The following is a 27,786-nucleotide window of genomic DNA, read 5'->3' on the forward strand; positions in this document are numbered from 1 at the left end:
TTACATGGGCAACGGATATGGGGTGATACAAGTATCCTATGATATAGATGTCAAAACGGAACGGCAATCAGAACGGGGGCTAATAGCCGATTATGGATTCTAATGGGAGCAAGACTAGTGGCTGACATGATTTATGACATTTTTTAATTTCTTGGGACAGAACGTACTCAATGCCATACATTATCTGTGTTTTAATGATGTTCCTGGCTGGAATATCGGGGGCTAGGACCTTATTTGTCACGATTACCATCTCGTTCTCTCTGTACCTGTGCTGAGCACACAATGTATATACTGCTCGTGTTTTGGAGCTTTCAATTTATATTAAACATTTCTGTGTTTTTAGCTGGCTTTACTTTTACTTTATTTTCTATCGCTTATTGATCAGCAGTACGGGGAGATGAGGAACTGCATTGGCTCATCAGGTGAGTCTGTAGAGATTTCGCGTTCATAGGAACCGTTTCTTAGAATAAAGATTTGAGAAAGGAGAGCTGTGTCGGATAGACTGCTTGGTTTAAAAAAAATTGTATCCTTGTAAATTATGCAAAACCAGCCGGGTTACAAATAGTAGATACAGTATCACTGATGTAACGCCAGGGAATAGAAGCCAGAAACAAGAATATTGCACATTTGGGGCGTACAGGTAGGAGCCCTGAAGTAAAATGAGCCATTTACAAAGCCCGTCACATTCTAAACACTTTATTAAAAAAAACAAACAGATTTTGCTGTTCTGTGGGCAACACGGCCGTTCTTCCAGGGAAATGGAAGAAAAGTTTTCAATCCCCTTAACTTCCACCCGTTGACACAAATGCAACCGAGCAAGAAAACTGTTACAATGTGCAAAGGATGAGACATCGCCCCGGTCTCCAGGACCGACGGCGGTGCGTCCAGTGACTCCGTGCCACCACCTTATAAAACCTAAACCTACACGTTGTCTCCATCGCTGGTTTCATTAGAACCCAATATGATACGTTGTACAGTGCTATGGAATATGATGGTGCTATATAAAACCATATATAATAATACTAGGAATTTGTGACCATCATCATGCACAGATTGTGATTATTGGAATAGATGGGAAAGTTTATTTGGAGAAGAACCTGGACTTGCAAATTTCTGTGTTGGAGACTGTGGGTAAAAACCCATAACAAAAATGTATCCCTGGGGTAGGCAAGCTGTGTGTGGGACAAGGCCCGGGGGGGGGTCTGCTTTGTGTGGGACAAGACCCAGGGGGAGTCTGCTGTGTGTGGGACAAGGCCCAGGGGGAGTCTGCTGCGTGTGGGACAAGGCCCAGGGTGGGGGGAGTCTGCTGTGTGTGGGACAAGGCCCAGGGGGAGTCTGCTGCGTGTGGGACAAGGCCCAGGGTGGGGGGAGTCTGCTGTGTGAGGGACAAGGCCCAGGGGGGAGTCTGCTGTGTGAGGGACAAGGCCCAGGGGGGAGTCTGCTGTGTGTGGGACAAGGTACGTATCACTGGCCCCAATAAGATCTTACTTTAGAATAATAACAGAAGAATAATCTTTTGGGTGCAATTCGTTTGATTTATTTCATTTAAAATGTGACAATTCCATCACTGGCGTTTTTTTTCAATGGAGTGTACAAGAAAAACAAGTCCTGATTCCAATCACGGAACCGGATGATATGACCGGTGCCGGTGCTCCATTCCTCTCTGCTGCTTTTTACCGATCCGGTCCTCAGGGGGTCGCAGATCGCGCAGCCGATGCGCCCAGGGACCAGAACACATTATCCGCTCCCCATCAATCTGTCAGGCTGCTCCGGACTGTTCTATTCGGCGCCGGAAGGGGGGGTGATACTGGCCGTCGCTCAGTCATCGGTGCTGAGCTGCTCCTGCTTTCGAAGCTCTGGCTTCCGTACGTTGGCCAAAATACATCGTTCCTGCAGTCTGTCTGTACCGATCTCCGTCTTTTTATCACGGTCTCTTTGGTTTTTTTTTCTCGCTCTACAGCCTCTCCGGATCCCCCCATTTCTCTGCTTGTGGTGCAGTGGGCCTCACCGCCCCTAGCCGGCAGCCATCTTGTCCGGAGCTGGGACCGGCTCTACCGGGAGCACCGAACCGAGACTATCTGGAAGACCAATACTGGAAACACATAACCTTTTCCAAGCCAGTAGGCAGTACCGGAACTGCTCCGGTACTGACAGCGAATCTAACTAGTATCGGAGGACCGACGTTTCCAAAAAGAGAGACGGAACCGATTTGTGGTTCGGGTTGCTTAGGTAACTGGACTGAGGCTACTGGGAGCATCGCATTAGTGACAGAAGAGACAACCGGACTTGTATCTACCGGGTTGTGATTTTTGACTCTAGGAGGTGGCCAGGGGCCCGGAGCGAGGAGTAACTGAGGAAAAAAGGATAACGGGCTGTAATATTTCCGGCTGGACCGGGGAGTAGACCGGTAAAATGAGCTGCTGGTAGCCGCGACCGGTGCCCCGGGAGTGGGTTCCCGGTGACTGGTTCCGTGCCCGTAGAGGAAGCGTGTCATCTGCCCTGGGTGGTCCCGGGGAAGCTCGGCTGGATCATGGCCTCCAACTGCAGCAGCGGCGCCGTAGCTGGCAGTGCCAGCAAAACCAAGACCAAGAAGAAGCATTTTGTGTGTCAGAAGGTGAAGCTCTTCCGAGCCAGCGAGCCCCTCCTGAGCGTGCTGATGTGGGGGGTCAACCACACGGTGAGTCCGGATGAAAGGGGCATGAGAGACACCCCGATCCGAGGGCACCTTATACACTGGACCGGTGGGGGTGGGGATGGCAGAAGGGTTAGTCTTGGTGGCAGACACTATGTGTGTGTGTGCGTGTATATATATGTATATGTGTGTATATGTATAGGTATATATATATGTATATGTGTGTGTGTGTGTGTATATGTATAGGTATATATATATATATATGTATAATGTGTGTATCAGCCTATAGGGATGGTCAGGAGTAAGAGCAGAAGCAGCCCCTGTATACACCTCCCGTTTGGGGTCTTCTGCGCTGGGAACGCCCACTTACTCTTTTTTTTCCGAGGCCCTCTCTAATTCTTTTGGTGATTATTGCATAAAATCTTTGTTCCGGTGACCTGTGATGTCATCAGGTTTTACCCCGATGGCTTTTTAAGCCGCGCCATGTAAATGTAGTCGCCCGGTGCGGGTATTTCTGTGTAATACCTCCATATAACGTATCGTATAACATATCTGCCTGGTTCCAGCGATGAGCTGTCTGGGGGTTTTCTGTCAGCAGCCAGGCCAGGAACCCTAATGTAGAAACACGCGTGTCCCGTGTGCTGTGATGCTACTGTGTATATACTCCTTGATACATACTAATCAACATGGATCTGGCTGCAGATAAGAACAATCCCGCCCGTCTAGTCTTCTCATTTTTCCTGATGTAAAGACACCGACCCCAATCGGTTTTTGGTCTTATCTTCAGGAGCTACGTGTCTACCGCATGCTTGTTCAGATCCCCTAACTGTATTAACCTCTATCACTTCTGCTGGGTGGCTGTTCCATTGTTCTACCACCCCCTCTTGTTAAGTGAAACTTCCTTACATTACATCCAAACCTTGGACCCTCTAGGTTTAGATTAAGACCTCTTGTCCTAACACCCCCCTTTGAATAAATAATCCATTTATGAATTTAAATGTTTCTGTCACTTCTCCCCTCTCTCTTCATTCCTCTAAGCTATTAATATGAAGATTAGTCTTTCCTGGTCTTTTTTATTCTGGAAACCACTTACTGGTCTCCTCTGAGCTCTCTCCAGTGCGTCGATATCCTTCTGGAGATGAGGTCTCCAGGACTGTACACAACGCTTTAGATGAGGTCTTATCAGAGATCTGGGAAGAATCGCCTCTCTCCGCTATGATCGGATTGTCCGTAGAAATCTCTGATGCAGTCCGCCATGTTTTTTTTTGCCTGTGGTTTGTTGGTTAGTTACTTGCATAGGGGCAAAGAACTAGCTCCTGTGTTCCTCAACTCTTACATTCCCTACATAACAATAGATAAATAACGAGATCTTTCCCAATAAAGTTCCGTATTTCAGTGGACTACGTCCCGAGTCAGCGGACACGAGGCGGGCTTGTGTTTAGTGATTGTCAACCCACAACCAATATTCATCCCCTTACAGCCCTGAGACGTAATTTAGATGCCTACTGGACTTGAGCTTGTAAGTGAAGTGAAAATGAGTGTTTTTAGAATAGAAACAGACGTCCCGCTGCGTGCCGGTATATTCCCTATTTTATTTCTTCTCAAGTCGAGGTTCAGGATCTCCGTGCGTGGAGGACAGATGGACAGATCCCTTTGAAGTTCTTTGCTTGGACCTTTCTTTTTAAATTGATGTTGGTGGAGATACCCGTTACTGGCTCACGGCTTCGAAATACATCAGTCCTCTGACTGTAAAAACATAAATAACTCTAAATTTGTTGGACTGACCTTCCTCCTAGACATCTTCGATGGTCATTAACAAAATCAGTTGCTGTTTAAACATCACTGCAAAGGTGAACATTATAATATAGAACAGATACAGGAATACATTTACAAACAGGAACCCCTGATAGACATGTAACTTGTGATTCCGTACACGTGTTTGGTATCGCCAGCTTTCTAGCAGTCAACTTGTGAGACAACAAGAATATAATGTCTGGGCTTTATAGGGGCTGCGTAGGCTTCCCTTTAATCCTCCTCGCGTTCCGCTGCGCCTCATTTTCCCTTCTTAACCTCTTGTTTCAGATCAATGAACTGAGTAACGTCCCTGTACCGGTCATGCTGATGCCAGATGACTTTAAAGCTTACAGCAAGATCAAAGTGGACAACCACCTCTTCAACAAGTAAGCGCCATCATCCGTTCTTCCCCACGCACTGCATATTACAGCGTGACGAACGAGTGGCCCTACGTAGCGATACGCTGGCTATTGACACCTAGCCTTTTATCACCTACCACTTCTTCTGGGAGTCTGAACCAATAACCAACGTGACAATACGTGACCGGTTACTTAATTGTAAGGCGTAATCAAACAGGTCCCGAGATCCTGTCTTTATTTGCCTTTGTCACAGTAAAACGGTCTGTTCTCCAGCGGAATAGATAATGTCTAGTAAAAGCATGTTACGTTTTGTGACGGTATCTCTACTTTCTATCATTTACTTCATAGTCTACATCGCGCAGTTTCCTTTCATGGTCCCGGTTTGCACGATTATTCTCTTTCACTTTTTCCATATAACAATTCTTACTATTTGGTGACCTCGCTCTTAGTACTTTGGACAGCTCCTCGATTTGTTGGCTGCATGTCTGGTTAGTTCATGTATCATGACCGCTCCTTGTTTTTGGCATAATGTTTGGGTAATGTATTTGTCTTTTTCTTTTCAGATTGCATTTAATAATTTTAGGGTACCCCGGCTTACTTACATGAAATGTGTTGTAAAGGGATTTAGATATAATTCATAAAAACGTCTCTAGTACTAAGTTTGAAAAGCTCTCCGATAATCATCGCTAACGCCGGAATGATCCAGTGTTACGATCATAAGACCGCATTTTGAAATTTCCACCAGAGTCTCCTTTTTTTCAGACTTTTTCCTCAATGTCTTCAACAGCCGCCATTATGAGTAGGATAAATGGGGGGCTGGCTCATGCAAGAAGTGATAACCCCTACCTCTGTATTGCGGTTTCATTAACGATGATACTTCCGTTGTCTAATTCTGTAACATAATAAAGCCCTTCTTTTATCGGGTAACCAATCTGACGTTTTTACCCCTTCCATCTGCAGGGAGAACCTGCCAAGCCGCTTCAAATTCAAGGAATACTGTCCCATGGTCTTCCGAAACCTGCGGGAGAGGTTTGGCATCGATGACCAGGACTACCAGGTTGGTGACTGGAAAATGTTCTGTATTATTTTCAAGCATTAAATATTCCACGGCAAGCAGTAGAGAATTAAATAAAATTGGCATTGAGGATAATTCATGTGCTATTGGGTCCCACTCTGTAATCGCAGAGTGATTGGCTAATGCTGGAGTTTATGAAGTCCCTTTCCCACGGACCATTTTTAGTCAAACAGTCCACCTTGGATTAAAACTGAGGCATTCTATTATTTGCCACAAGTCAAAAACCTACTTTATAAAACTGTTATAAGAAACTGTTTCCAAAAATGTTTGAACTTTTTGGTAATTTCCACACAGATGGAAGGTTATTTTGTGAATCCTTTACAATTCTAAAAATATTTTGTTCTCCTTGTCCTCAGAACTCGCTGACCCGCAGTGCGCCGGTGAACAGCGAGACACAAGGCCGATTCGGCTCGCGTTTTCTTACCACGTTTGACCGGCGGTTTGTCATTAAAACGATATCCGGTGAGGATGTGGCCGAGATGCACAATATCTTGAAGAAATATCACCAGGTACATAATTTATGGTGTGACTGCAGCTCAATCCCCTCAATACAATATAATAATATGTAATACAAGGTGTGTATTGTTCTCTTGGACATCGTACTCAAAGGTCTTGGGTGCACGGGATTGGGATGTCACAATATATATATATTTGATATTCTGGTAGAATAATATACAGTATTAGCCATGTTAATATTTAGCGGTCTTACTGATAAGACAATATACGTGTGTTCCCTTTCTTCCCATGTTTGCGGTTCCTTTTCACCCGTTTGCTTGTTTGTTCTCTTTATGTTGTGACGAGTCTCATTTAAAGTTTTTATCGCATCAAACGCTGCTTCTCATTTTCTCAGCACTGGGGAGATTCTTTAACAACCCAATTTCTTCTCAGTTTATAGTGGAGTGCCACGGAAACACACTCCTTCCGCAGTTCCTTGGCATGTACCGACTCACTGTGGACGGCGTGGAAACCTATATGATTGTCACCAGGAATGTGTTTAGCCATCGGCTCATAGTACATCGCAAGTACGACCTGAAGGTGCGTCAGCGCGGTGTACGGAAGAGCTTGTCTTGTTATATTGATGGGATCATTTTCCTCTTCATTCTTCATTAAACCGAATATCCTCTTTCCTCCGCTTTCCTCCAGGGTTCTACAGTGGCCAGAGAAGCCAGTGATAAAGAAAAGGTAGGTTTGGCTCATAATCCAGTGCGTCCAGAATTGGTTGGAATCTAAATTTTCCATGCTATACCCAGACATGAATCTGTCATAATTTCATGGGTCATAATGAGTAGATTTATTGGATATTTGTTATTGGAAGGGTTTGTTCTGATTCCCCGTCCCACCTACACACCTTGTCTCTAACTCTTAGATAACCCATAGATTCTCCTTTTTCAACTCGCAGGCAAAGGATTTACCCACATTCAAAGACAACGATTTTCTGAATGAAGGGCAGAAACTCCGTGTGGGTGAGGAGAACAAAAAGATTTTCCTGGAGAAACTTAAGAGAGATGTTGAGGTGAGAAGCTGAGAATGTTACACATCCAGCATGTGAATCCAGATCAGATCATGAGTAGGGATCCAGGCACGGGTATCTGGCCCAACGCATGCCATACCACTCAGCTATAAAGGTGCACTAATTTTATACTTGTGTTTCGTGGCAGCTATCGTAGTATATTTCACATGTTTCCATTAAACCTTTATACCCTTATCTTTGCCAAATGCTAATTTCCGGCACTGTCCACATTTCTTATGTTTCCGAAGTCCATGCATGATGAATGTGGCTTATTGGTGGTCTACAGAGAAAGTCTACACCTGTCCTCACATGACATTTACACTTTCACCACAGTTCTTATCTTTGCTGAAGATCATGGATTACAGTCTTCTAGTTGGTCTACATGATGTAGATCGTGCAGAGCAGGAGGAGATGGAAGTGGAAGAACGGGCAGAAGAAGAGGAGTGTGACGATGGTTCAGGGAACCCCATCTGTTCTTATGGCACACCTCCAGATAGCCCTGGGAACCTACTTAATTGCCCTCGGTTCTTTGGGCCGGGAGAGTTTGACCCGTCCGTTGATGTCTATGCAATGAAGAGCCATGAGAGTAAGTAAGGAGTGAAAGAATATGCATGTGGTGACTGCTCCAAGTGGGAACATGGGAATAAAAATACATTTTGGAACTCCCCCCCCCATATCCTATTCGATCTCCCCTCCAGCGTATACTGCTCTGCCAGTGTCTGTGCACAAGGTCGTCTCTTGTATTGTCTACTGTACCTCCTTTATATTAAAGTCCGCTTGCACATTGTTTTCCTGCACTCGCCATACGCTGCGCTGACCTGCCATACCCGGTGCTTATGGAAGAACCTCAGGTTGTTCTGGGGAAGGTTTTAGTCCGATGTCTCCTACGGAAGGTGATAGATGGGGTAGATGTGACACTGATTGGTGTACTGAGGATAGAATAGTGTGTGGGCCGGTAAGAGGGCTAATTGGACTCATCCTCCCCGTGGAGTATTTTCATTACAACCATGAAACATCTTTATCAAACAGTCTGTGCTTCCTCAGGATGAACAAATTAGTCACAAACTCTCAGTATCTGCAAGTATCAGACAAACAACTTTAGCAGGATTTAGCAGTTGCGTTGCCAAGCATTTCCTTGCATCAGCACCAGTGTTTGCCTAATGTCCTTAACATTGTAGGAAGTCAAATTTGTCCGGATTGATGGCGCCAGATAATGCATGGACAGTTTCTAAAATGCTTAAATTGGGTTCTGGCTTTAGCATTTTTGCGCTATACTGTTACGTTGTGTTCAATTCTCCATCCTTTCTCACAGGTGCCCCCAAAAGAGAAGTTTATTTCATGGCCATCATAGACATCCTGACGCCATATGATGCCAAGAAGAAAGCTGCGCACGCAGCCAAAACGGTCAAACACGGGGTATGTTTCTGAAGTGTGGTCAGACAGGCCAACACCACTTTGTTTCAAACATCAAACCATATCACGACTGCTCTAATTTGTGCGTTTTTTGTGTGTATTTTATAGGCTGGAGCAGAGATCTCCACGGTGAATCCGGAGCAGTATTCCAAACGCTTCATTGAGTTCATGTCAAACATCATTGCGTAGCTCTCCTTTCTCCATCCCTCCGCACTTCTCCCTTTCTATGCTGAGAGAGATTACGTGTCTGCATGAGTGTGATTGAGTTGGTCTGTGCTGCATGCCCATCCCGTTCGTATAGCTTGACCCTAACAATGCTAAAAAAAAGAAATCACGCGACAAACCCACCCCAAGTTTTAAATTAGTAGCCCTATGGGTCATTCTAGGAGTTAAGTTACTACCCAAGTGCCATGATGGCGATCTCCCACCTTTTACTCTGTCCTTAGATCCTAAAAGTATTTTGTGCTCATCCTATGAGGGGCACACGCTGTTACATGGTCTTTCCCTACCTGTCTCTCGATGACAATTGCTTTCATTTGCCCAATGGGCCCATTGCTAAGATTAACGCTGTCCGAAAGGCAGACGTATCACGTTTAGTTTGGAGCACTTTGTAGCAATGGCTGCTGGATTTTTCATAAGGCCATTCCTAAGCAGTAACTTATTTGCAAATAAACATTATGACTTTATAGGACTTTAGGTGGTGGCTACCACAACAAAACCGTAGGAGAATGAAATGCCTGGCTTTCAAAGCACTAGGATTGTGGATCTGATTGTTTTTCGCAAGCGAGTAAGCTTATGATGGCGTCATAGTGCATGTTACATCAAAAGTATTATCATGGAGTAAAGCAACAAAAGCAGGAGGGGAAGTGTAATGGTGGTCCTGTACTTGGTTGCACTGATGCATCAGTTGAGTCTTGATGGCCCACAGACAGAGGAAATGTTCTGTGCCCCTGAGCCCTAAATAGGGAATGACCTAGCTGGTGATTCTGGGCAGATTTTTAGCAACAAAATAACAATTTAACAGGTCAATACATTTAAATTGTTGAGAGGGAAGCAATTTGTATTATATCTAAGTGATTTACAGTGTATTGCTCATGTTCAAGAGGCTGGTCTTATACTTAATGATTTTCTAGTCCACCTGCATTGTTAAAATATCTGATTTTAACCTTAACCCCACAGAATTTGTTTATGTATTAAAAAATGAATTTTTTTTAATTTTTTTTTAGCCCGTCATAACAACCACTGGACTGTCCCTGCTTATTGGACTATTCTGTTAATTGCTGTGGTGTTAAGACTACGTTTTATACATAAACAACCCAGGTTTATTGTTGCTTTTCTTCTTTTGGCTTCACTTTTGTCGCTTCGTTGTGTGTTATGAAGGGCCAACTCCGGTGAGCTTCTGCTGCAGGATGGGCTTGGCCGGTCCGCACCGTATAATCAGACCAGCGAGAGTTCTCCAAAGTCTCCTTGCTGATTAAATTATGCGGAACCCGCCATTCCCATTGGAGAAACTTGCAAGTGTTGGCCCTTAATAGATAGTTAAAAACAATGCTCCCTTTAGTGAATAAAGCCCATTATGTTCGTACCTAGTATGAAAACCTCAACCTTCTCTAATCCGTACACACCAGCCGGTTTTGGCAATGAAGAGATTAGAATTCCGTAATGCAGATAGGACCCCCAGGCGTGATATTTCTCCTGTTGCATTGCAGACCCTTGTGGCAGCCTTGGGCTGAACCTATACATTCACTCCTACATTTTCTCTATACGGATGCAGTATCCCGTCTCCCAGATGTATACCTGGATTAATAAAGTGTTCTGTAACCTGTTTACATATAACGTAGCATTCTGTTACAAATGCTAATTGTTTCTGACAGTATTGTTTTATTAACAAGATGCAATTTTATTTTGATTGTTTTTTTAAGAAAAAGGGATTTTTTGCATCTTCATTTTGTTTGAATCTCTTCCCATAGGTCATATTCTACTCCTTTAAGTATAGATATTTAAGAAATGGTAATCATGGTATATATGGTTGTCTAAATTTTTTTATATTTGTTTGTCTGAATGCCGGTGTTACACTATGTCCCTCCCAACCTGTACTTTTTTTTTTTTAAATATATTTAAAAAAAAACAAGCAAAAAAAAAAACCACCACCCACCCAGCTTGTCCATTTGCAATAGAATTAGTGTGATGGGATAACTCTTCTGAAGCAGCAGTCCCGTCTCGTTGCACAGGTGAGGGAATGGTTCATGTTTCCATAAGAAGCAATTTGCCAAATGTTTTTTTTCCTTCATCAATGTAAAACTTGTCAATAAAGTGAGTGTTCTTGGTTATTGTTCCTGGAGTTTTTTTCTACCCCCCCTGTCCAAAATGTTGACATCCTACCTAAACCTACACTTTCTGCATTTCTTTTTGTTCTATACTACATGGAATAAATACAAATGCAGTCAGTCAATCATTGAATACTTATTTTAATTAAAAAAAAAACAAAACGTAACTGATCAACCGCAGGGAATCCAGTGGGTACAGCATTTAATCCATTCGTGCCTTCAGTGTCCTTGTGGTAACTTTGTCTTTCTCTCTGTAAAGAAACAAGTGAGTCAGCACTTGAAATAATAATGTTCTTTTGTATTCCTTAATTCGTAGATGTTATAAAATTATGTCATAAAAATGGATATGGTTGACAGAGCATCAGAGGCTTGTAGCTCCAGAGCTACGTTACACATCCAGCAGGTATGGTAGTCTTTAAGAACTCTCCCACCAATCATGAAGATGTTCCAGACACATTAAAATTTACATGTTTTATATATTCTTAAAACAAAGGTGTCTGCCACATTTACAAGTCTTCAGAAACACTTACATCACGTGTACAACCACTCCCATTCCAGACACAGCATCCCTGTCCACGGCGTTCAGCATGGCCTGAGAGATGGTTTCAAACAAGTCATCGGGTTCCTTTTGGTATAAGAGATAGAAAAACTGAGTTCACAAGTAAATTTCACGTATGCTACAACACAGTGTGCACCGTAGCTGCTGATTGCGGAACTTTAGTATACTGTCCTTTAGTATGCTGTACCAAATTAATCATAGCCCCCCCCCCCAATTCAAATCTGATAGTATAGATACTGAACTATGTTTAAAATAGATGATATGGTGCTGATACTTTAACAGATCTGCATACATCGGGTAAAGAGGGTCCAGAGGATAATTGTATCTCCACATACACTGGCCACACTGGATCTGTAAGCCATGGTATAGAAGTTTCAGATGTGCAGGGGACTCTAACAAACGGAAATCCATTCCTGATCACCATGGAGTCGCCAGATATACTTTATTGTAATAGGTTGGTTAAAAAGGACCGTAACATACACACGGGTAAAAGGGATACCTAACTTACCATGTCTGGCTCCCACAGAGATTCGCACATTCCGTACATCTGCTCCGAGCACGTTCCGCTCACCACAAAATCTTCCGTTGTCATAGGACAGCCGATCAGGTCCAAGGAGCAAATAAAGGGCTTGAACGTCTTGGGATCCAGACCAGCGATAACAGGTTCAATATAGTATGGGCCAAACCTAGGTGCAAGAACAAAATCGGGATGGAAAGCCAGGAGTAAATCTAGACAGTCAAAGTAAAAAAAACAAAACAAAAAACAATTGTATAGGAAAACACAATTAAATCACATAAAACGTAAAGCAGTTTAAGGAATAGACTAAAATCTCTTAATATAATACTAAGCAGCTTGAATTAGTCTAATTTGTATGTTCAGTCATCCCAGATACAGGGTCATCTCACTATTTAGCAAAATCCCACTTTATATTACAGTTCTCCCTCTTTCTATTTCTAAGTAGAAATCAGCAGGTTTGCTCCAATGATGGCCATTTTGCATTTCTTCTGCTATTGCTGCTGCTTACCTTCTCTCATACAGTAAATTCGACACCATGCTCATAAATGTTTCAGGCTTAATTTGACGTCCTTCCTTGAGTTCATACAGATTCAGTCTGAACTTCAGTCGCTGAGCCCTAATGTTGGAGGAAGATAATATATTTTGCATTAATTCATACATGTCTTACATAAAAGCATTCACTACATTGGTATAATAGCTGCGGCTGCTGCATAGATCTATTCTGGCTTATGTCACACTCCTCTATAGGAAGTAACAGTTTTCTGTCGCTAGCACCACACTTACACAGTCTGTACATCCGTTGCAAGGCCAGCCAAGCCGATGTACAAGCGATCTCCCATCGGGAAGATCTTCTGGAAATCCGTAGTCACCATCTGAGCCTGGACTCCGAAGCGACGGTCCGCAGCAATGGCCACACAGTCTTTCCCTTTCATGGCCATGACGGCCCCTCCGTTATATGACATAATAGACTGAAACGGGAGAAAAATAAGGTATGGAAACATTGCAAAAACATAATATTCAGGCAGTTCTGTTGTAACGATCGCATCAGGTTAAGTTACTTTTGTGCCCAGGAACGACCTTTGTTAAGCCCTGCTCTCAAAAAGTATGGTATGAAGGTTCAGCCAATCATTCTTTATCCGTACGTTTACTAGCACTATGCAAATATATATTTTTTTTACTGTATTATATTTTGTATATCCGGGATTTAATTGCTAGCAGCCGACTGCCAACGCGGATAATCTCCCGTTATATTAAATATGATATAAATGGGAACCGGCACTAGATACCTCACAATGATATTCCTAATACATACACGTATTCACCCACAATATATATCTTCCAACAACTGAACGCTTATGCCATCCTAGAGTAAAGGAACACGCAAAAGTCTGATCAGCTTGATGTCAGGGCTGAACCGGTCTCTGTTCCTGCGACGCATGATTCCAAATCTCCCTCCGGATACAAAAAACAAATCCCTTTCAAAACTATTTGAATTCACCAAAACTTCTCATTCTGGTTCACTGGAGAGTCCTACCAGAATGTGTTAAAATGCGCAAGTTATCAGGAGTATGGAGGATCTCATCCACAAGGCCAGGGTTTCCGGTTACCGGCATGGGCTCCATCGGCATCCCTGCACAGGATTTCTTAGCTCAGATCGGTTCCGACTGCTGCCACGGGGACAGGACAGGCGGACGAGCGCCGCAATAACACAACCGTTAACTTTTCAGTATACTTTGATAAATTCCTCAAACTGAGAGGTGGTCTGTTGGGTTCAGCCTGCCAGACTATGACAGCTCACACCATGTCGGCCCACCACCATACCAGCCCGGGGACCCAGTCGGCCCACCGCCATACCAGCCCGGGGACCAAGTCAGTGCACTGCCATACCAGCCTGGGCACCCAGTCAGCCCACCGTCATACCAGCCTGGGCACCCAGTCGGCTCACTGACATACCGGCAACCAGTCAGCCCACCCTTCTCAAAGTCCAAGTACAGGGCTGCCCTCATTACAGACCACAAACCGCCCTAGAAGCCCCTTCTGTACAGACTGATGCGTTCAGAGCCCCTATCTTTCTCATCCCCACCCGCATCCTAACAGCCCCAGACTCAACCGCCCGCACTAACTCTACTCTACCGCTCCAAAGGCCCCGCATGGGGTACGAGCTGTACGCTTCATACTACGGTGTCCTGTCGGGTCTCACCATGATGCCGCCGGTCCTTTCCCTCCGTTGTATACGAAAACGAAACCCTAAGCCGGTGTTAACTCAGGAGCCCGCCTACGACGCACGGATTGGAGGCGCAAGACGTACAGTTAGCGTTCATTGCGTCCGCCTCCTGTCAATCACCGCTTATTGGTGCTTTGGCCGGAAGAGAGGAGGCGAGCGTGAAAAAGCTCAGTCATACGCTCTCGCAGTGTATGCTGGGATACTGGATGACCAGAACGAACACCGGTGCATGATGGGATTTCGGAGGACCCGAGTTGAAAAAAAGCCCCCGGAAGGCTATTGAGAGAGCGGTAAAGCTGCTAATTATCTATATTTGTGGTAATATCGGTGTCCGTGAGACTATCACCGAGCCCAGCCGCACGAGCAGCTTCACTGCGACGTACATGGAGGGGCAGCTTCCCAGCGCTGTGGGCTGACAGATATCTGCTGGGTAAATGCTGTGGCCCAAAATGAAATGGCCGGATTTCCCCTCAGGGATTCCTGTCAGTGACCCCTGCAAAAAAAAACACACACATAACTTAGGCCTCAACGCGCCTTGCCGCATTTATATTTCAATAACAATGGCCAGATTTGAATGACATCTCTGTTGAGAGGAGATTGATAGGCTGTAGTTTTGTTGCCATTGCAGCAACAAAAATTAGTTTTGTTTTAACCTTTTGATATCCATGTATTTCTCTATACATGTTACATGGCTGCCGTTTGTTACTGTCCAAACTGTTATACGACGCGCTATTTGTCCGGCATGCCTGTTGTACATCCTCACAGAATATGATGGCGCCATAATGTGTACTGAGTGATGTCATTAAAGCCTTGGTCACAGTACATGTTTCTGGACACCTCGGTTAACCCTTACAGTCCATACAGTCAAAGGGTCCGAGGAAACTAGACAGACTAATACGAACCGATATGTTAGGGTAAGAGGGGTCCGGCTCATAACCTTCCAATACAGGCACTAACAAGGGTATAGTCATGGGAGACAAAATTAGTATACCGTTTGATGGGGAGGAATAATTGTGCAGATCCTCTGACAAGTAGGGTGGCTACGGAATGGAGCATAGAAACAACGTGGCTTTCTTATCTGTAAATACTGTTTTATGCTTCACGATTTATGCAGGTATTATGACAAAGCGTCCTCTTTACTTATTTTTTTGCCCTACTTTCCCGTCCGATGCAGTTTCTTCATTTTTTTCCATTTCCGGCGACCCGGTTACTTGTATTCCTCGTAGGTTTTGAATGCCACCTCTCTTTCTTCTGACCTAAAAAGGAGATTACTTTAACAAGCGCGATTGCCGACGTCCGCCTTACACGAGTAAGAAAGCCTTCCCGGTTATAGGTGTAGATATATATTAGTATTTTATTATTATTAATTGATTTATATAGTGCCATCAAATTCCGTAGCGCTGTATTTCTGTTACTATGTAAGATTACATGCCGTTGTTGTTAGTTGCCTGTGTGGATTCATTCCCACGGCTCGCGCATGAAGGCAGATATATATTGATGCCCGCAAATATTACTTTAAGTAGTAAGAGCCACGTTAACGTCCTGTCTGCGCCTTGTATGGATCTGGCTGTTCTGTCGCCGTTTGCCATCTTTTATTCCACTGATTAAAAACCAAAGTTATACGTAGTTTTAACCCCTTAATGACAAAGCCCGTACGGGCTCAAAATGCATCATTTTCAATGGGTTTGGGGACCGCCCATTGTCCTTTAAAAAAACAAGAACTTGCTAAACGACCAAAACTTCGAGCGCCCCACACGTGGCCCTGCAATGAGCATTGTGACCAAATGGAATAGTTTTCCCTGTGTGCTGTATAGGTATGTCGTGTCTTGGCGCCCTGGACGCATGCTGCAGGAGCATGGACCCCCGCAGACAGATACCCCTTGGCACGGCACGGGGGTTTATTTGAATGTCCTCTGGCTGTAGCCGAGTGATGCCCGCTGTCCCAGGGGGGTGACTGGTGGGTTTTCATGCCGTGGAGAGATACAGATATGTTCTAAATATAGAGTTGGAAGCTACAGCGACGCAGCTTTTTAGCATGCAAATCCTGCACGGAAAGGCCGCGTTTCTGTACTTTGGGATTCCCTTTGTCTGTTTTGACCTGCATGTTCTGGGTATGTGCGCCCCATGCAGATCACTCCGTTTTGGGCCACGGGTCACACGTGTGTTCCCCGCGTGTTCACCTGTGTCACACGTGTGTTCCCCGCGTGTTCACCTGTGTCACACGTGTGTTCCCCGCGTGTTCACCTGTGTCACACGTGTGTTCCCCGCGTGTTCACCTGTGTCACACGTGTGTTCCCCGCGTGTTCACCTGTGTCACACGTGTGTTCCCCGCGTGTTCACCTGTGTCACATGTGTGTTCCCCGCGTGTTCACCTGTGTCACACGTGTGTTCCCCGCGTGTTCCCCTGTGTCACACGTGTGTTCCCCTGTGTCACACGTGTGTTCCCCTGTGTCACACGTGTGTTCCCCTGTGTCACACGTGTGTTCCCCTGTGTCACACGTGTGTTCCCCTGTGTCACACGTGTGTTCCCCTGTGTCACACGTGTGTTCCCGTGTCACACGTGTGTTACGATAACTAGGGGCAGTGACGGACACACACAGGCAGTTGCGTGTATAAGTGACTGTATGTACTGTAGCGGTGTGTAAAGATAGTATACATGCGTGTGCCAAGTACACTTATTCTACAAACACAGCCCCCTCCCAGACGCATGCTGGGGAACCCATGTGATTTCATTGCAGTCGGGGGTCTGTATCTGACGCCCCCTGTATCTTTATTGTTTTATTGATTCAGTGTGTGTGATATAAGGCAGACACACAGTCTGGCAGTGTCTCAGTCTTTGTCCTCCCTCTCGCTCCCTCTCCCTCTCTCCCTCTCCCTCTCTCCCTCCACATCTTCTGTTTTCCATCCCCCGCCATCATCAGCCATCCACAGGGAGGTGGTCACATGACCGGGGGCGTGGTTTGTTTCTTGTCTGCAAAAAAAAAAAAAAAAAAGCCATTTTGCGATAGAAAAAAAAAAAAGCAAAAATTAGAGAAGGAGCGAGAGAGACAAAAGGAGGGGGTGACAGAGACGTGGGGGGTGGGTGAGCCAGCCAGGGAGGGAGGTGAGGAGGGGGAAAGAGATGTGGAGACAGAACCGCTCGGAGTAATAACCGGAGACAGACGGAGCGCGGAGAAAGCAGGACCCGGCATCACTCGGTAAGTGCCCCGGGGGTCCCGGGATACGTGGTCTCTGTGCCAGCCTTGTCAGGGTTGTTGTGCTGGGTGGGGGAGGGGTGTGTTTGGGGGTAATCTATTAAAAGATCTATATTTGGGGGTGCTCCCTGATCACCCCTCCCCCACATAGTGCTGTGCCTAAGACCTCCCACCGTTGAGGGAAGCTGCGACCCCCCATTTTCTTTCTGCCAGCCATGTCCTCCCTTGTCCTGCGTGGGGCCTGCTTCTCGGGAAGTGTTTGTGTGTGGGGTGCCATATGTCAGACTGTTAACCCCTCCATCAGCACAGGGTGCCAGACATGGCAAGTGTGGCAGGGATGGTGACATCTGTCAAAATAGCCTGTGCCCCCCCCATACTTCATTTGCAGAAGGGGGCAATTGCTAGCACTTTATTTATATGGTGTGTACACAGAATGCACCCTACCGTGTGAAATGTAAATGCACATATAGATTCTATATATATATATCAGATAGATATATATATATATATATATATACAGCCCATTGCTCGCTTTCTGGTGAAATAGCATTAAATTGCGATTCCGTATAGTGTGCTCGATATGTGATCCGATTGACTGTTCGTATATGTGAGTATAAAATGTATCATTTATTATCTTCCTAATCCTTGCTTTGGTTGACTTTGTCTTTTTATTCTATTTTACAAAGCAGTAATATGTTTTTAACATGTGCATATATGTAACATATTACCAGAGCAAATATATATTTTCACTTGTCCGTTTTTGCATTTTAGTGTATTTTATTATTTAATATTAAATGACTCCATTTCAACACCAGCTTCATAAATTCTACTTATATCCAGTTTTAGTTTGATTAGTCTAAAGATTCTACGTTTATTTGCCGGTTACATAAACCGCAGTAAACTATACACCCCATGTTTATATAGTTTAATCAGTGACCCCCCCCCCATAGTAAATTCCATATCCTCTGTAAATGTAAATATTAAGCGTTTGTTATCGATGTATCCACCAGGACCGAGCATAGTATATTTCGATAAATCGTTTGTCGATATAAAAGGCCAAAAGTTGTTGTTGAACTCGATAGACCTTCTGCGAAAACAAATCAAAAATGTTAGTCCCGGTTTTGATTTATCGAGAAGTGAATATTTGCGCTGAGATTTTTTTTTTTATTACCTCCGGTGTTTGCCGACCTGTATTATCTTTGATGGTTTGTCATAGAGGATATTGAACCTTGATTAGGATCCAGATTACAAGAGGTTAAACCACATAGGGTGCTTTGAAATAGGAAGGACTCTCCTGCAGTTTAACCTCTGCGGTGCTGGAGAGCATTAAGGCTTTAATCACAAACAGTTGAAGCCCGACCCCCCCCCATTCCTCCTATTCTCGTGGGAATTTATCAGACGTCTGATTTTCTGCTTGAATTGTTACAGAACAAGTAATAGAGGGGACCCCTAAAAGGAAAGTAACCCGTGCATATGGGGGGGGTATATGAACATAGTTTGGTATAAAGGGGAACTGTTCCAAACGCTGGGGTCTTTTTTTCATTCGCCGGTGAATGTGCGCAGCATGCCGCTCTGTTACATGTACAGGAGTAACAATCTATCCTTTCTGATTTCACTGTATCGACCCCCATAATTATGTGTTATAAATATACAGCGTGTATACAGATGCGGCTGGCAGCGAGGGTCCCGTGTGCCATCTTACAATTAGGGTGGATGCGGTCCCCGTGGGTTATCGCGTGGCATGCAGTCTGCCTGTCTGTTTGGATAAACTTGTGTAGCCGGCTTGATGTTTTTAGGAGACAGAGTTACAGCCGTCGAGATCTAAAATGATACAAAAAGGAGGGCAGATCCGAGAGTCTGTGGGCAGCGACTGCCCGGCTCCTTGGATCTGTCGGACCCCGTGGTGCGCCATTTATTCAGTAAGGTCATCCAGTCTTTGCCTAAAGGGGATATAAGGACCTGTCGCCTAATGTTGTTGTTCTTGGAGATTGGGCAAAAAGGCCGCGAAGACACCTGGGTTTGAATAAAATACAAAAGAACGCGGGACGTCCCTAAATGTATACATTCCATACTTTGGTCCAGACAACGTACGTAGATGAAAAAGCTGTCCTGGTAACGCGCAGCTCCCATTCCCCTGAAATAACGGTGAGGATCCCGCGATACAGTGTGTACTCGTACCTTCCCTACCAGGGGCTATCAAACTTCATATACGTGATATACAACAGAGGCTTCTCTGGAATTAAACGGAAGTTGAGGTGCTGCTAGGAAAGACTGTGTCTCTCTGCCTATTGCACAGCCATACTTATATTTTGCCAAAAAGCCAGGTTTCATGGGTTGTGAGGACTAGCTTCAGACCCCTGCACTAAATATTAATTGTCCTCTCTGGCAGTCGGGGAAGATAAGGGGGATGCACGTAGACAACCTCCGCAGCTAAGGTTACCAGACAGGAGTATCCAGGTCCCCTGCAGCGCTGCGGGGGATCTGGATCTTAGTTTCATAGAAGACAACCTCGATTATAAAACTAGGGGTATTTTTCAGAACATTTGCTCTGGGGGGGGGACCTTGTCTCATAATTCTAGCAAATACGGTATGTTTATATGTCTTGTCTCGTTTAGACCAGAAACTATAAATTGGCGTTGGGTCTCTCTCTCTCTTTCGGTGTGGAGCTACAACTCCTCTGATGCCTCCTTTTTGACTCTGGCATAATATTTTATATAAACCGGGAGGTGATTAATATAAAATGTTCGTTCAAAAATGCCGCTCTGCGAAATAAACTTTATTATATACAGTTACTAATGTATCCTTAATACATCAGTAACTGTATATAATAACGCTTGTTTATATCGGTCACTCATTTTCCAGCTGTAAGTAAAAAGGTTTTGAATGGCCAGTTTATTTTCCCTAAAGATGATGGAAATTGAGCAGATACGCAGTTTGCTATATGTTGGCAAGTAACTTCATGAAGTTTGGGGCTGCAGTCGCTCCCTGTGATGCTCTGTTAGTGTTATTGCGGGAGAACGTAACCAAAATTGTGCCACAATATTTATGGAGCGGAAGTAAATGAATGCCCATTATGGTAGCCCCATTTCCTTCATTCGATAATCGATGTGTGTGAATGTGTTTGCTTTTCTTTACTCCAGCATCTGATGTGGGTACGGCTCTCGGACGCTCTGTGGCCCTTCCTATTCAGACTCTTATTTCTTCCACGATCTCAAGGGAGGATCTGCCGGATTTTCTCGGTGGTTTGTTCTACCGCTAACCCGATTGTGGTTTTCACCTCCCAAACCTGTGGAATGAACCGCTCGCTCTCTCTGTGCCAAGAGCAGACTGATGGGAATTCACTTTTTAACCATCCTCTCTGTCTGGATGTAGCAAGACTTTCTTTAATTACGTTACAGGGCTTGATTTAGTGGATTGAACGTTCGGTTAGACCAGCGTTGGACATTTAGTTATTTTCAGTAGATCTGTGTGGATGAATCACTTCAGCTCTGTACATATGTCTGTTTTAGCTTTGGGTACTTTGCTGTAAAAGCATTCTGCCGATTACATAACGATAACAGTCGCAGAACTCCTAAAAAACATTTAGAATTTTAAACCACCGATTGTTGGCACAAATGTAACAATATTTTTTATTTCTCTTTGTTACTAATGAATAGGAGGCGCTCACACCGGCAGGACCTACCGGGTTTACTAACGGCACAGTAGCAGTTTACACGATGACTGATATTAAATTATATTGTTTATGTTCCAATAAGTTTGATGTATCGGTTTATTATAAACGAAGCTGTTACTCGTATTAGTACAGCGAGCTCTCTCTGCATCTCAATACGCTACACGCTGTTCTGTGGGATTGCTTCACAGAAGAAACCCCGGCCAGAAATAACTCAGTGATTGTGCTAGATTTTTCACCATTCGTTTTTATTTTTTGTGTGACCGCTTTCGAGAAAGCAGACTACGGATATGTTTGTTGCCATAGCAACAGAAGAAGCTTCTTAAAACCATGTGTACTTTCTATGCAGGACAGCATCCTCTATAATGTCAACATCAAAGAGTAATGTAATAGATTTAATGTTACTTCTTGTTAGTTTATTAAATCTAATTTGTATTTACATCACATTACATTTATTGATAAAGCACCAGCAGATTCCTTAGCAGTGTTACAACCCGTGGAGTCACACACAATAACAGAGAGGGGCCCTGCTCTCAGGAGCTTACAATCTAGTCAGTGGTTGAGGGGGAAACAGTAGGTATTTGTAACTTTTCTATATATTTTTTCTCTCTATATCAGTCCTGTTCTTCTGTCGTTGCAGAGTCCCTCCACTTCCCCCTCCCCTCGGCTCAGCCATGCATCGGACTATGCGGATAAAGATTACGGAGCTCAACCCGCACCTGATGTGTGCGTTATGTGGAGGATACTTCATAGATGCAGCCACGATTGTAGAGTGCCTGCATTCATGTAAGCGCTATTTACCATGCAGAATATGTCTTCGTTATACCTGTGTCTTTTTTGAGCTGTAAATCGTCAGGAGTGTCTTGCTCCAATGTTACGTAGTTCTATTCATCGTCATAAACAATACCCGGGCCCTATTAATCGCTCACACCCCGCACTCGGTTTCCAGTCCAATTGCCATACCTGGAAACATCCTGGGTATTCAGTCCTCGATTTCTTCCCCCTCTACAGGAACCGGGTTAACACCTTACAGTAACACACGCTAACATTCTACAATCATTTTAAGAACATACACTGATACTCTATATGCTGACATACAAACTTGTGTATATTACAGTATGACTTTAGCAACACCACACACGCTAACACCACCCTCTTATACACACGCATGCGGTATGCAACAACACACACACACCGGCTAACACTATACCTATACAAAAATACACACTCTAACACTATGCACACATGAGTACTGAATCCGGCCCTACAATACAGTCCTGCAAAATCCTGGGCACCGCCGCGGTGACCTGGCACCCAGAGTGTGCCGAGCCCTGGTCTAATATAAGGTACTTTTCCATCAAGCCTTCTTTACCATTTCCCCTCTCTTTCTACAGTCTGTAAAACTTGTATTCTGCGGTATCTGGAAGCTCACAAATTTTGCCCAATGTGTGACTCCCAGGTCCACAAAGGACGTCCGCTCCTGAGCATCAGGTGAGAACCCCATATATTAGATAAACCGTATAGCATATTTTTTTAAATATTGTAAGACCTCAAGTGTAATGCCGCTTTGTTTTGTTTTGTTGTTTTTCTCTTTAGGTCAGACAAAACACTGCAGGATATTGTATATAAACTTGTTCCAGGACTCTTTAGAGGTGAGCACAAAAAGTCGAATATATATCATATACCTGCATGTGCTCCTAGATTCATGTCTGTAAGTATATTCCGTATAGCTTGTCATCCAGGTATTGTATTTATATATTGTTTATTATCTACTATGATTTCATGCAGAATAGAAGCATCTGTGTTCAGACTGATCTGGTTTATTTATTTATTTGGAGAAGGGTTGATTTTCTTTGTTTTCGAGTAGAGTAATGCTTGGTGATGACGGCGTGAGAGAAAGATAACTGGTTTATAATCCCTGCAAGAGATTGTGTGGTGATAAATGTCACCCCCCCCAAACTTGTTCTTTGACCCCCACACCAATGTCTCTGTCTTCTCAGTACTAGAAAGCACATGATTGTGGACATGCGCATGGATCTAGAGGCACTGAAAAGGAGAATTTATAGGCCAAACTGCCAAAATAAAGATACTTATTTGTTTCTTAGATACATAGTTAGCGATGACAGAAAAGAACCAATTTTTTATCTACTGTCACCTTTTCAATCACTTTTTCTTACTAATTGTTTTATCTTTAGCTTTCTTGAATTCGTTTACCGTTTGTCATAGTACTACAGCTGCTGTCTAGGTCTGTTCCAAGTATCCACTACTATTTTGGAATAGTTGTGCTCATAACAAGTATTTTATTTTTTCTCCACTGTAGATGAGATGAAAAGACGGCGAGATTTCTATGCCTCCTATAACCGTAAAGAGGGTGAGTGCTCTCTCTACCTAATGTATCGGTTTAGTCCGTCAATGCTCGTGTTGTCGGACTCTTTGGATGTATGGACTGTAAGACGCGCTGCGGAAATTGGCGCTGTATTAATAAAAGATAATAGAACCACACAAGCTGTCCTTAGTTAATGTGATGCGCTACATCTTATGCAGGGTCAGTTTAGCCCTTCTTGCAGGAGAAACTCTCCAGGACTGTCCCCTTCATAATCAAATAATCAAAGAATATGTTTTGTCTTCTGATGTTTATCAAGGAAACTCCCACGTGGACTCTTTAGTCTGCAAAAAATGGAAATTTTGGGTCAGACATTTCATTTTTCAATTATATAGTTCAACAAAAAATAAATATGGAAAGTGGTTAACCTATAGGGGTTAATTCAATAAAGGGAAACCGAGCGGTCCTGACAACTCTGCCTTTCGTGAACAGACCCCAGCGTGTAACACTTGAGTGTTATACTTGCTTTTTTTACAACATTCAAAATAGTCAAAACCTCACTTGGCCAACTCGTAAGCCTCACGGTTTGGATTGTTTTACAGCTATTGATAGCTCTGCCACGGAACAGGGAGAGAAGACCACAGAATGCGGGGAGGGAGCCGTGCAAGAGGAGGAAAATATCAGTCTCTCAATTCAGTTTTCAGAGGATGCCAGGTATGACACCCAATAAAATATATATATATATATATATATATATATATATATATATATATACAAAACCCATCCCTCTCCTGTATGATCATTGCTTTCTCCCTCCCTTTCCCTCTTGTTCTCTGAAGCATCTTCATTTCCATTATTCAGTTTTGTTGTTTGCTATAATTACAGATTAACATAAACATTTACTTACAGGGACGACACTCTGGATTCAATGGACAGCGAGGACTTGGAGAAGGTGAGAACATCAGCTGATTTTACCAAACAAACCAAACCTCATTTCAAGTTTCCTAAGAGGACATCCAAACAAAATATTTGTTCAGATAGGGACCTCACTTTTTGTTTTGTGAACATTTCATGTGCGCTATCACTGAAAGATTTGTGCCCGCATGTCCTCCGATGCCAATGTGTGACTCCAGATACGTGTCTTGACCTATTTTGTAGAGGAACAGTCTGCGTTTCCTGCGCTGTCCAGCTGCTATGACCATTACTCACCTTGCCAAATTCCTACGAAACAAGATGGATGTCCCTAGCAAGTACAAGGTAGTACCCAGGACCCTGTGTATTCTGCAACCAGCTATATGAATGGGTTCAACATTATCATGTATGTCTGTGCAACAAGCATGTCAGAACTGTACCGAAGTTCTCTGGTGCACACGACCTAATGAGTGCCATTGATGTGATCTCTCTGGAAAATGCTGTGGGTATACTGGGTGCAGCAATGTGAAGTCATTGAGATGAAACAGCTACTCCCTGTTTGAGGGAACACAACCAGCACACAACGTTTTGCTCACCTCCACCAGGCTTTGTTTTCAGTATGTTTGCCTCACGTTAAGTCTAAAGGTTTATGTAGGGTTATCAACAAAAGTGACACGCGTGCACTAAAAAGCCATGATTTACGGTGAAAAAGATCTGCCTTGTCACTTCATATCTGACATAATCTAACATGCGATGAATGTATTTGGCTTACGCTTTGCTTTCTGCAGGTGGAGATTCTCTACGAGGAGGAGCCACTAAAAGATTATTACACACTTATGGACATTGCATATATCTACCCCTGGGGGAGGGTAAGTAACGCTAATGGGTTGTTTTAACAAAAAAAGTTAATCAAACTTTTACGGAGAGGCCGCACTGACCAGTTTGACGCAGCTTATTAGAAACCATTGCGAAAATGAAGCATCATCTTCTCAGCATATCCGGGAACAAGCTGAGTTATATTTTTATATATACACAAATAAAATATAATGGAGCATTGCTGCTGCTGACATGAGGTAGATGGTTACATTAATGTACCATGTGGACAGTCAAATGTGACACCCCTATAGGGGCATATTTAAGTACTCCTCTGAAATGGGGGGGGGGGGGGTTGTAATTAAACACTCTCCTGACAGTGGAAAGCAGCTGCTTGCAAAATCTTTTTTCCACCAGGATCCATCATTGTTTGCTGCTGATTGGCTGCTTGAATTTGTAAGTCAGTGGCAGAATTAGTTTTACTTTGTCCGTGGAGTTGATATCAGATTATCAGCATGGATGTATACAGATACTAGAATAATTAGCCCCGCATAACAATAACAAGCAAGATACACACCCGTAGCCTTTTTTGTTACACCCTTATATATGTTATGTTCTCTTCTTGCAGCTGTATTAATAACATTCTGCATTTAGACGTTTGTCTCATTTTAATTCTTTTGTAGACGGGTCCTCTACCCCTTAAGTACCGAGTGCAGCCAACGTGCAAGAGATTGCGGTTTAGCCGTCCAAGGAACCCTCAAGAGCTTAACCGCGGAACCACATCGGAGGGAGAATCTGCTAGTGACAAGGCTAGTAGTCCAGCTCCTGTTCCTTCCACCTCATCCTCCTTACCCAGCCCTGCAACCCCTTGCCAGGGGTCGCCAAACCCCACTACTGAGATACCTCCTTTGTCTGCCCTGCACAACGGGCATTCAGCAGGACGAGGACGCAAACTAGCACTCAATGGTGTTCCGGGACCCCCTCTCACCTGAAGACCCTTTCTTGTTGCTGCCTTTTATACATATGTATATATACAGAAGGACTTTCTTATTTTCTATGGACAAAACAAGAGTAATTTAATCCCATCTCCTGCCCTAAACCCCTTTTTTGTAATTTTTGATTGTAATTTATAAGAAAGTTGGGAGAAGCAGGGCATTCTGAATAGGAATGCAGGCACTCCCATGTTTGTCAAACCTCTATTTTAGTCTCATGTCTCGTTCCAGTTTTTTGTTTTTGTATGCCGAGTGAAGAGGACGGCTGAATACTCTGCATCATTAAGAGCCAGTAAACCTGCCCCCTTGTTACAGATGGTGGCGATCTCCCATGTAGTCCGTTTTCCAGGACTGTTAACTTTGTGAATAGGAGGACGTGATTGGGAACTTTCATGTAGAGCGATCACAGCTTCCTTTTGACTGAAATATTTTCAAAAGGGAAACGTAACCACAAAACAGATTTTGTTGAGGAATAGGGGTTTTGGAAAAACTGCCCAAGTCATTGACCAGATTTGGGCATGACTAACTTGACACTAGTGGCAGCTCTACCGTAACGTAGCACCTGAGTTTGCAGCGTTTCTACCTATGGCAAGAGTGAGGCCCTTATGAGCACCTACTATGGTATATATATGTTTTGGAAGTATGATTTCCCCTTTCCTAAAATTAATAGCACATAATGTTGGTTGACGTTCTCTAGAAAAATACCCAACTCCCTCCAAGAGGACTATGCATAAACAAGGAAATCTGTTCACCTTCCATATATGGCACAACGGGGGTTCCTATCTTAATTATGACCCTTTAAACTCCCCCCTATAAAAACTTGTGTATCTAGTGTGGGTGGGATTCTAGGGTTGTGGATTGTCTATTCTTGTGTATATCAATAAAGTCATGCAGAGTGTTACGTTTTGGCATGAGCAATGTTTCATACTTCTTAAAATTATCTCCAAATGTTTTAATATAAAGTGTGTTCATATGTAATGTAACTGGTCAGTTATACGATCCAAGAACTACACGCATAAGAAGACGGCATGTAGGCCTGGAGCCATGGCTGTGTACCCTGGAACAGCTCAGGTTGTTGTGAATAACAAAGGAGCAAACTCTCTGAGGAAGGTTTCCAGCACCTTGCAGAAAGTCTGCCACGAAGGCAGCTCTGAAGGTAAAAGGGTGTCCAACCCGGTACTAGCAGAGTGTATCAAATAAAACGGCCAGCGAGTGTATATTAAAACTACAACTGATACGCAACAGCGACATACATGCAATGAAGCATAATGAGGCACACAAACACATGCAGAAGAACACGTCTAAAGAAACATAACTTTGCATCATATTATAGATGCCCCATTGAACTAGACGTTTGCATATGAATATAATGAATATAATAAACGCACACATACAGGCAACCTTGGGTGGCGCTTAACATGATTTACCTTATCAAGAATGCAGATTTTCTCATTTATTGGATTCATCATTGG

At 43.8% G+C, this 27,786-nt stretch overlaps 3 protein-coding genes across 4 annotated transcripts; 2 read left to right on the forward strand and 1 right to left on the reverse strand.

Moving 5' to 3' along the window:
• The first annotated feature begins 1,981 nt into the window (after positions 1–1,981).
• On the forward strand, positions 1,982–9,114 carry PIP4K2B (phosphatidylinositol-5-phosphate 4-kinase type 2 beta). The gene is made up of 10 exons (XM_053452727.1): positions 1,982–2,677; positions 4,715–4,812; positions 5,746–5,842; positions 6,217–6,369; positions 6,749–6,895; positions 7,004–7,042; positions 7,260–7,373; positions 7,704–7,956; positions 8,683–8,786; positions 8,892–9,114. The coding sequence occupies exons 1-10, from the start codon at positions 2,531–2,533 to the stop codon at positions 8,970–8,972; spliced, it is 1,233 nt and encodes a 410-aa protein (XP_053308702.1). The 5' UTR covers positions 1,982–2,530; the 3' UTR covers positions 8,973–9,114.
• A 2,120-nt stretch (positions 9,115–11,234) lies between these two features.
• Positions 11,235–14,534, reverse strand: PSMB3 (proteasome 20S subunit beta 3). The gene is made up of 6 exons (XM_053452728.1): positions 14,387–14,534; positions 12,970–13,154; positions 12,695–12,802; positions 12,178–12,355; positions 11,641–11,735; positions 11,235–11,361 (listed from the first exon to the last, which is right to left on the reverse strand). Exons 1-6 carry the CDS (start codon positions 14,387–14,389, stop codon positions 11,313–11,315), a joined length of 618 nt encoding a protein of 205 aa, XP_053308703.1. The 5' UTR covers positions 14,390–14,534; the 3' UTR covers positions 11,235–11,312.
• Positions 14,535–14,570: 36 nt separating this feature from the next.
• PCGF2 (polycomb group ring finger 2) lies at positions 14,571–27,228 on the forward strand. 2 transcript variants are annotated; one of them, XM_053452726.1, is made up of 10 exons: positions 14,571–14,700; positions 21,915–22,060; positions 22,669–22,765; positions 22,871–22,926; positions 23,595–23,645; positions 24,200–24,311; positions 24,507–24,549; positions 24,756–24,854; positions 25,298–25,378; positions 26,006–27,228. In XM_053452726.1, exons 2-10 carry the CDS (start codon positions 21,949–21,951, stop codon positions 26,312–26,314), a joined length of 960 nt encoding a protein of 319 aa, XP_053308701.1. In that variant the 5' UTR covers positions 14,571–14,700; positions 21,915–21,948; the 3' UTR covers positions 26,315–27,228. The 2 variants fall into 2 exon arrangements, with proteins under 2 accessions (XP_053308701.1, XP_053308700.1); XM_053452725.1 differs by lacking the exon at positions 14,571–14,700 and adding an exon at positions 17,466–17,607.
• The last annotated feature ends 558 nt before the right edge of the window (positions 27,229–27,786 follow it).

Source organism: Spea bombifrons, chromosome 13 (assembly GCF_027358695.1).
Source record: "Spea bombifrons isolate aSpeBom1 chromosome 13, aSpeBom1.2.pri, whole genome shotgun sequence".
NCBI classification, from domain to species: Eukaryota; Metazoa; Chordata; class Amphibia; order Anura; family Pelobatidae; genus Spea; species Spea bombifrons.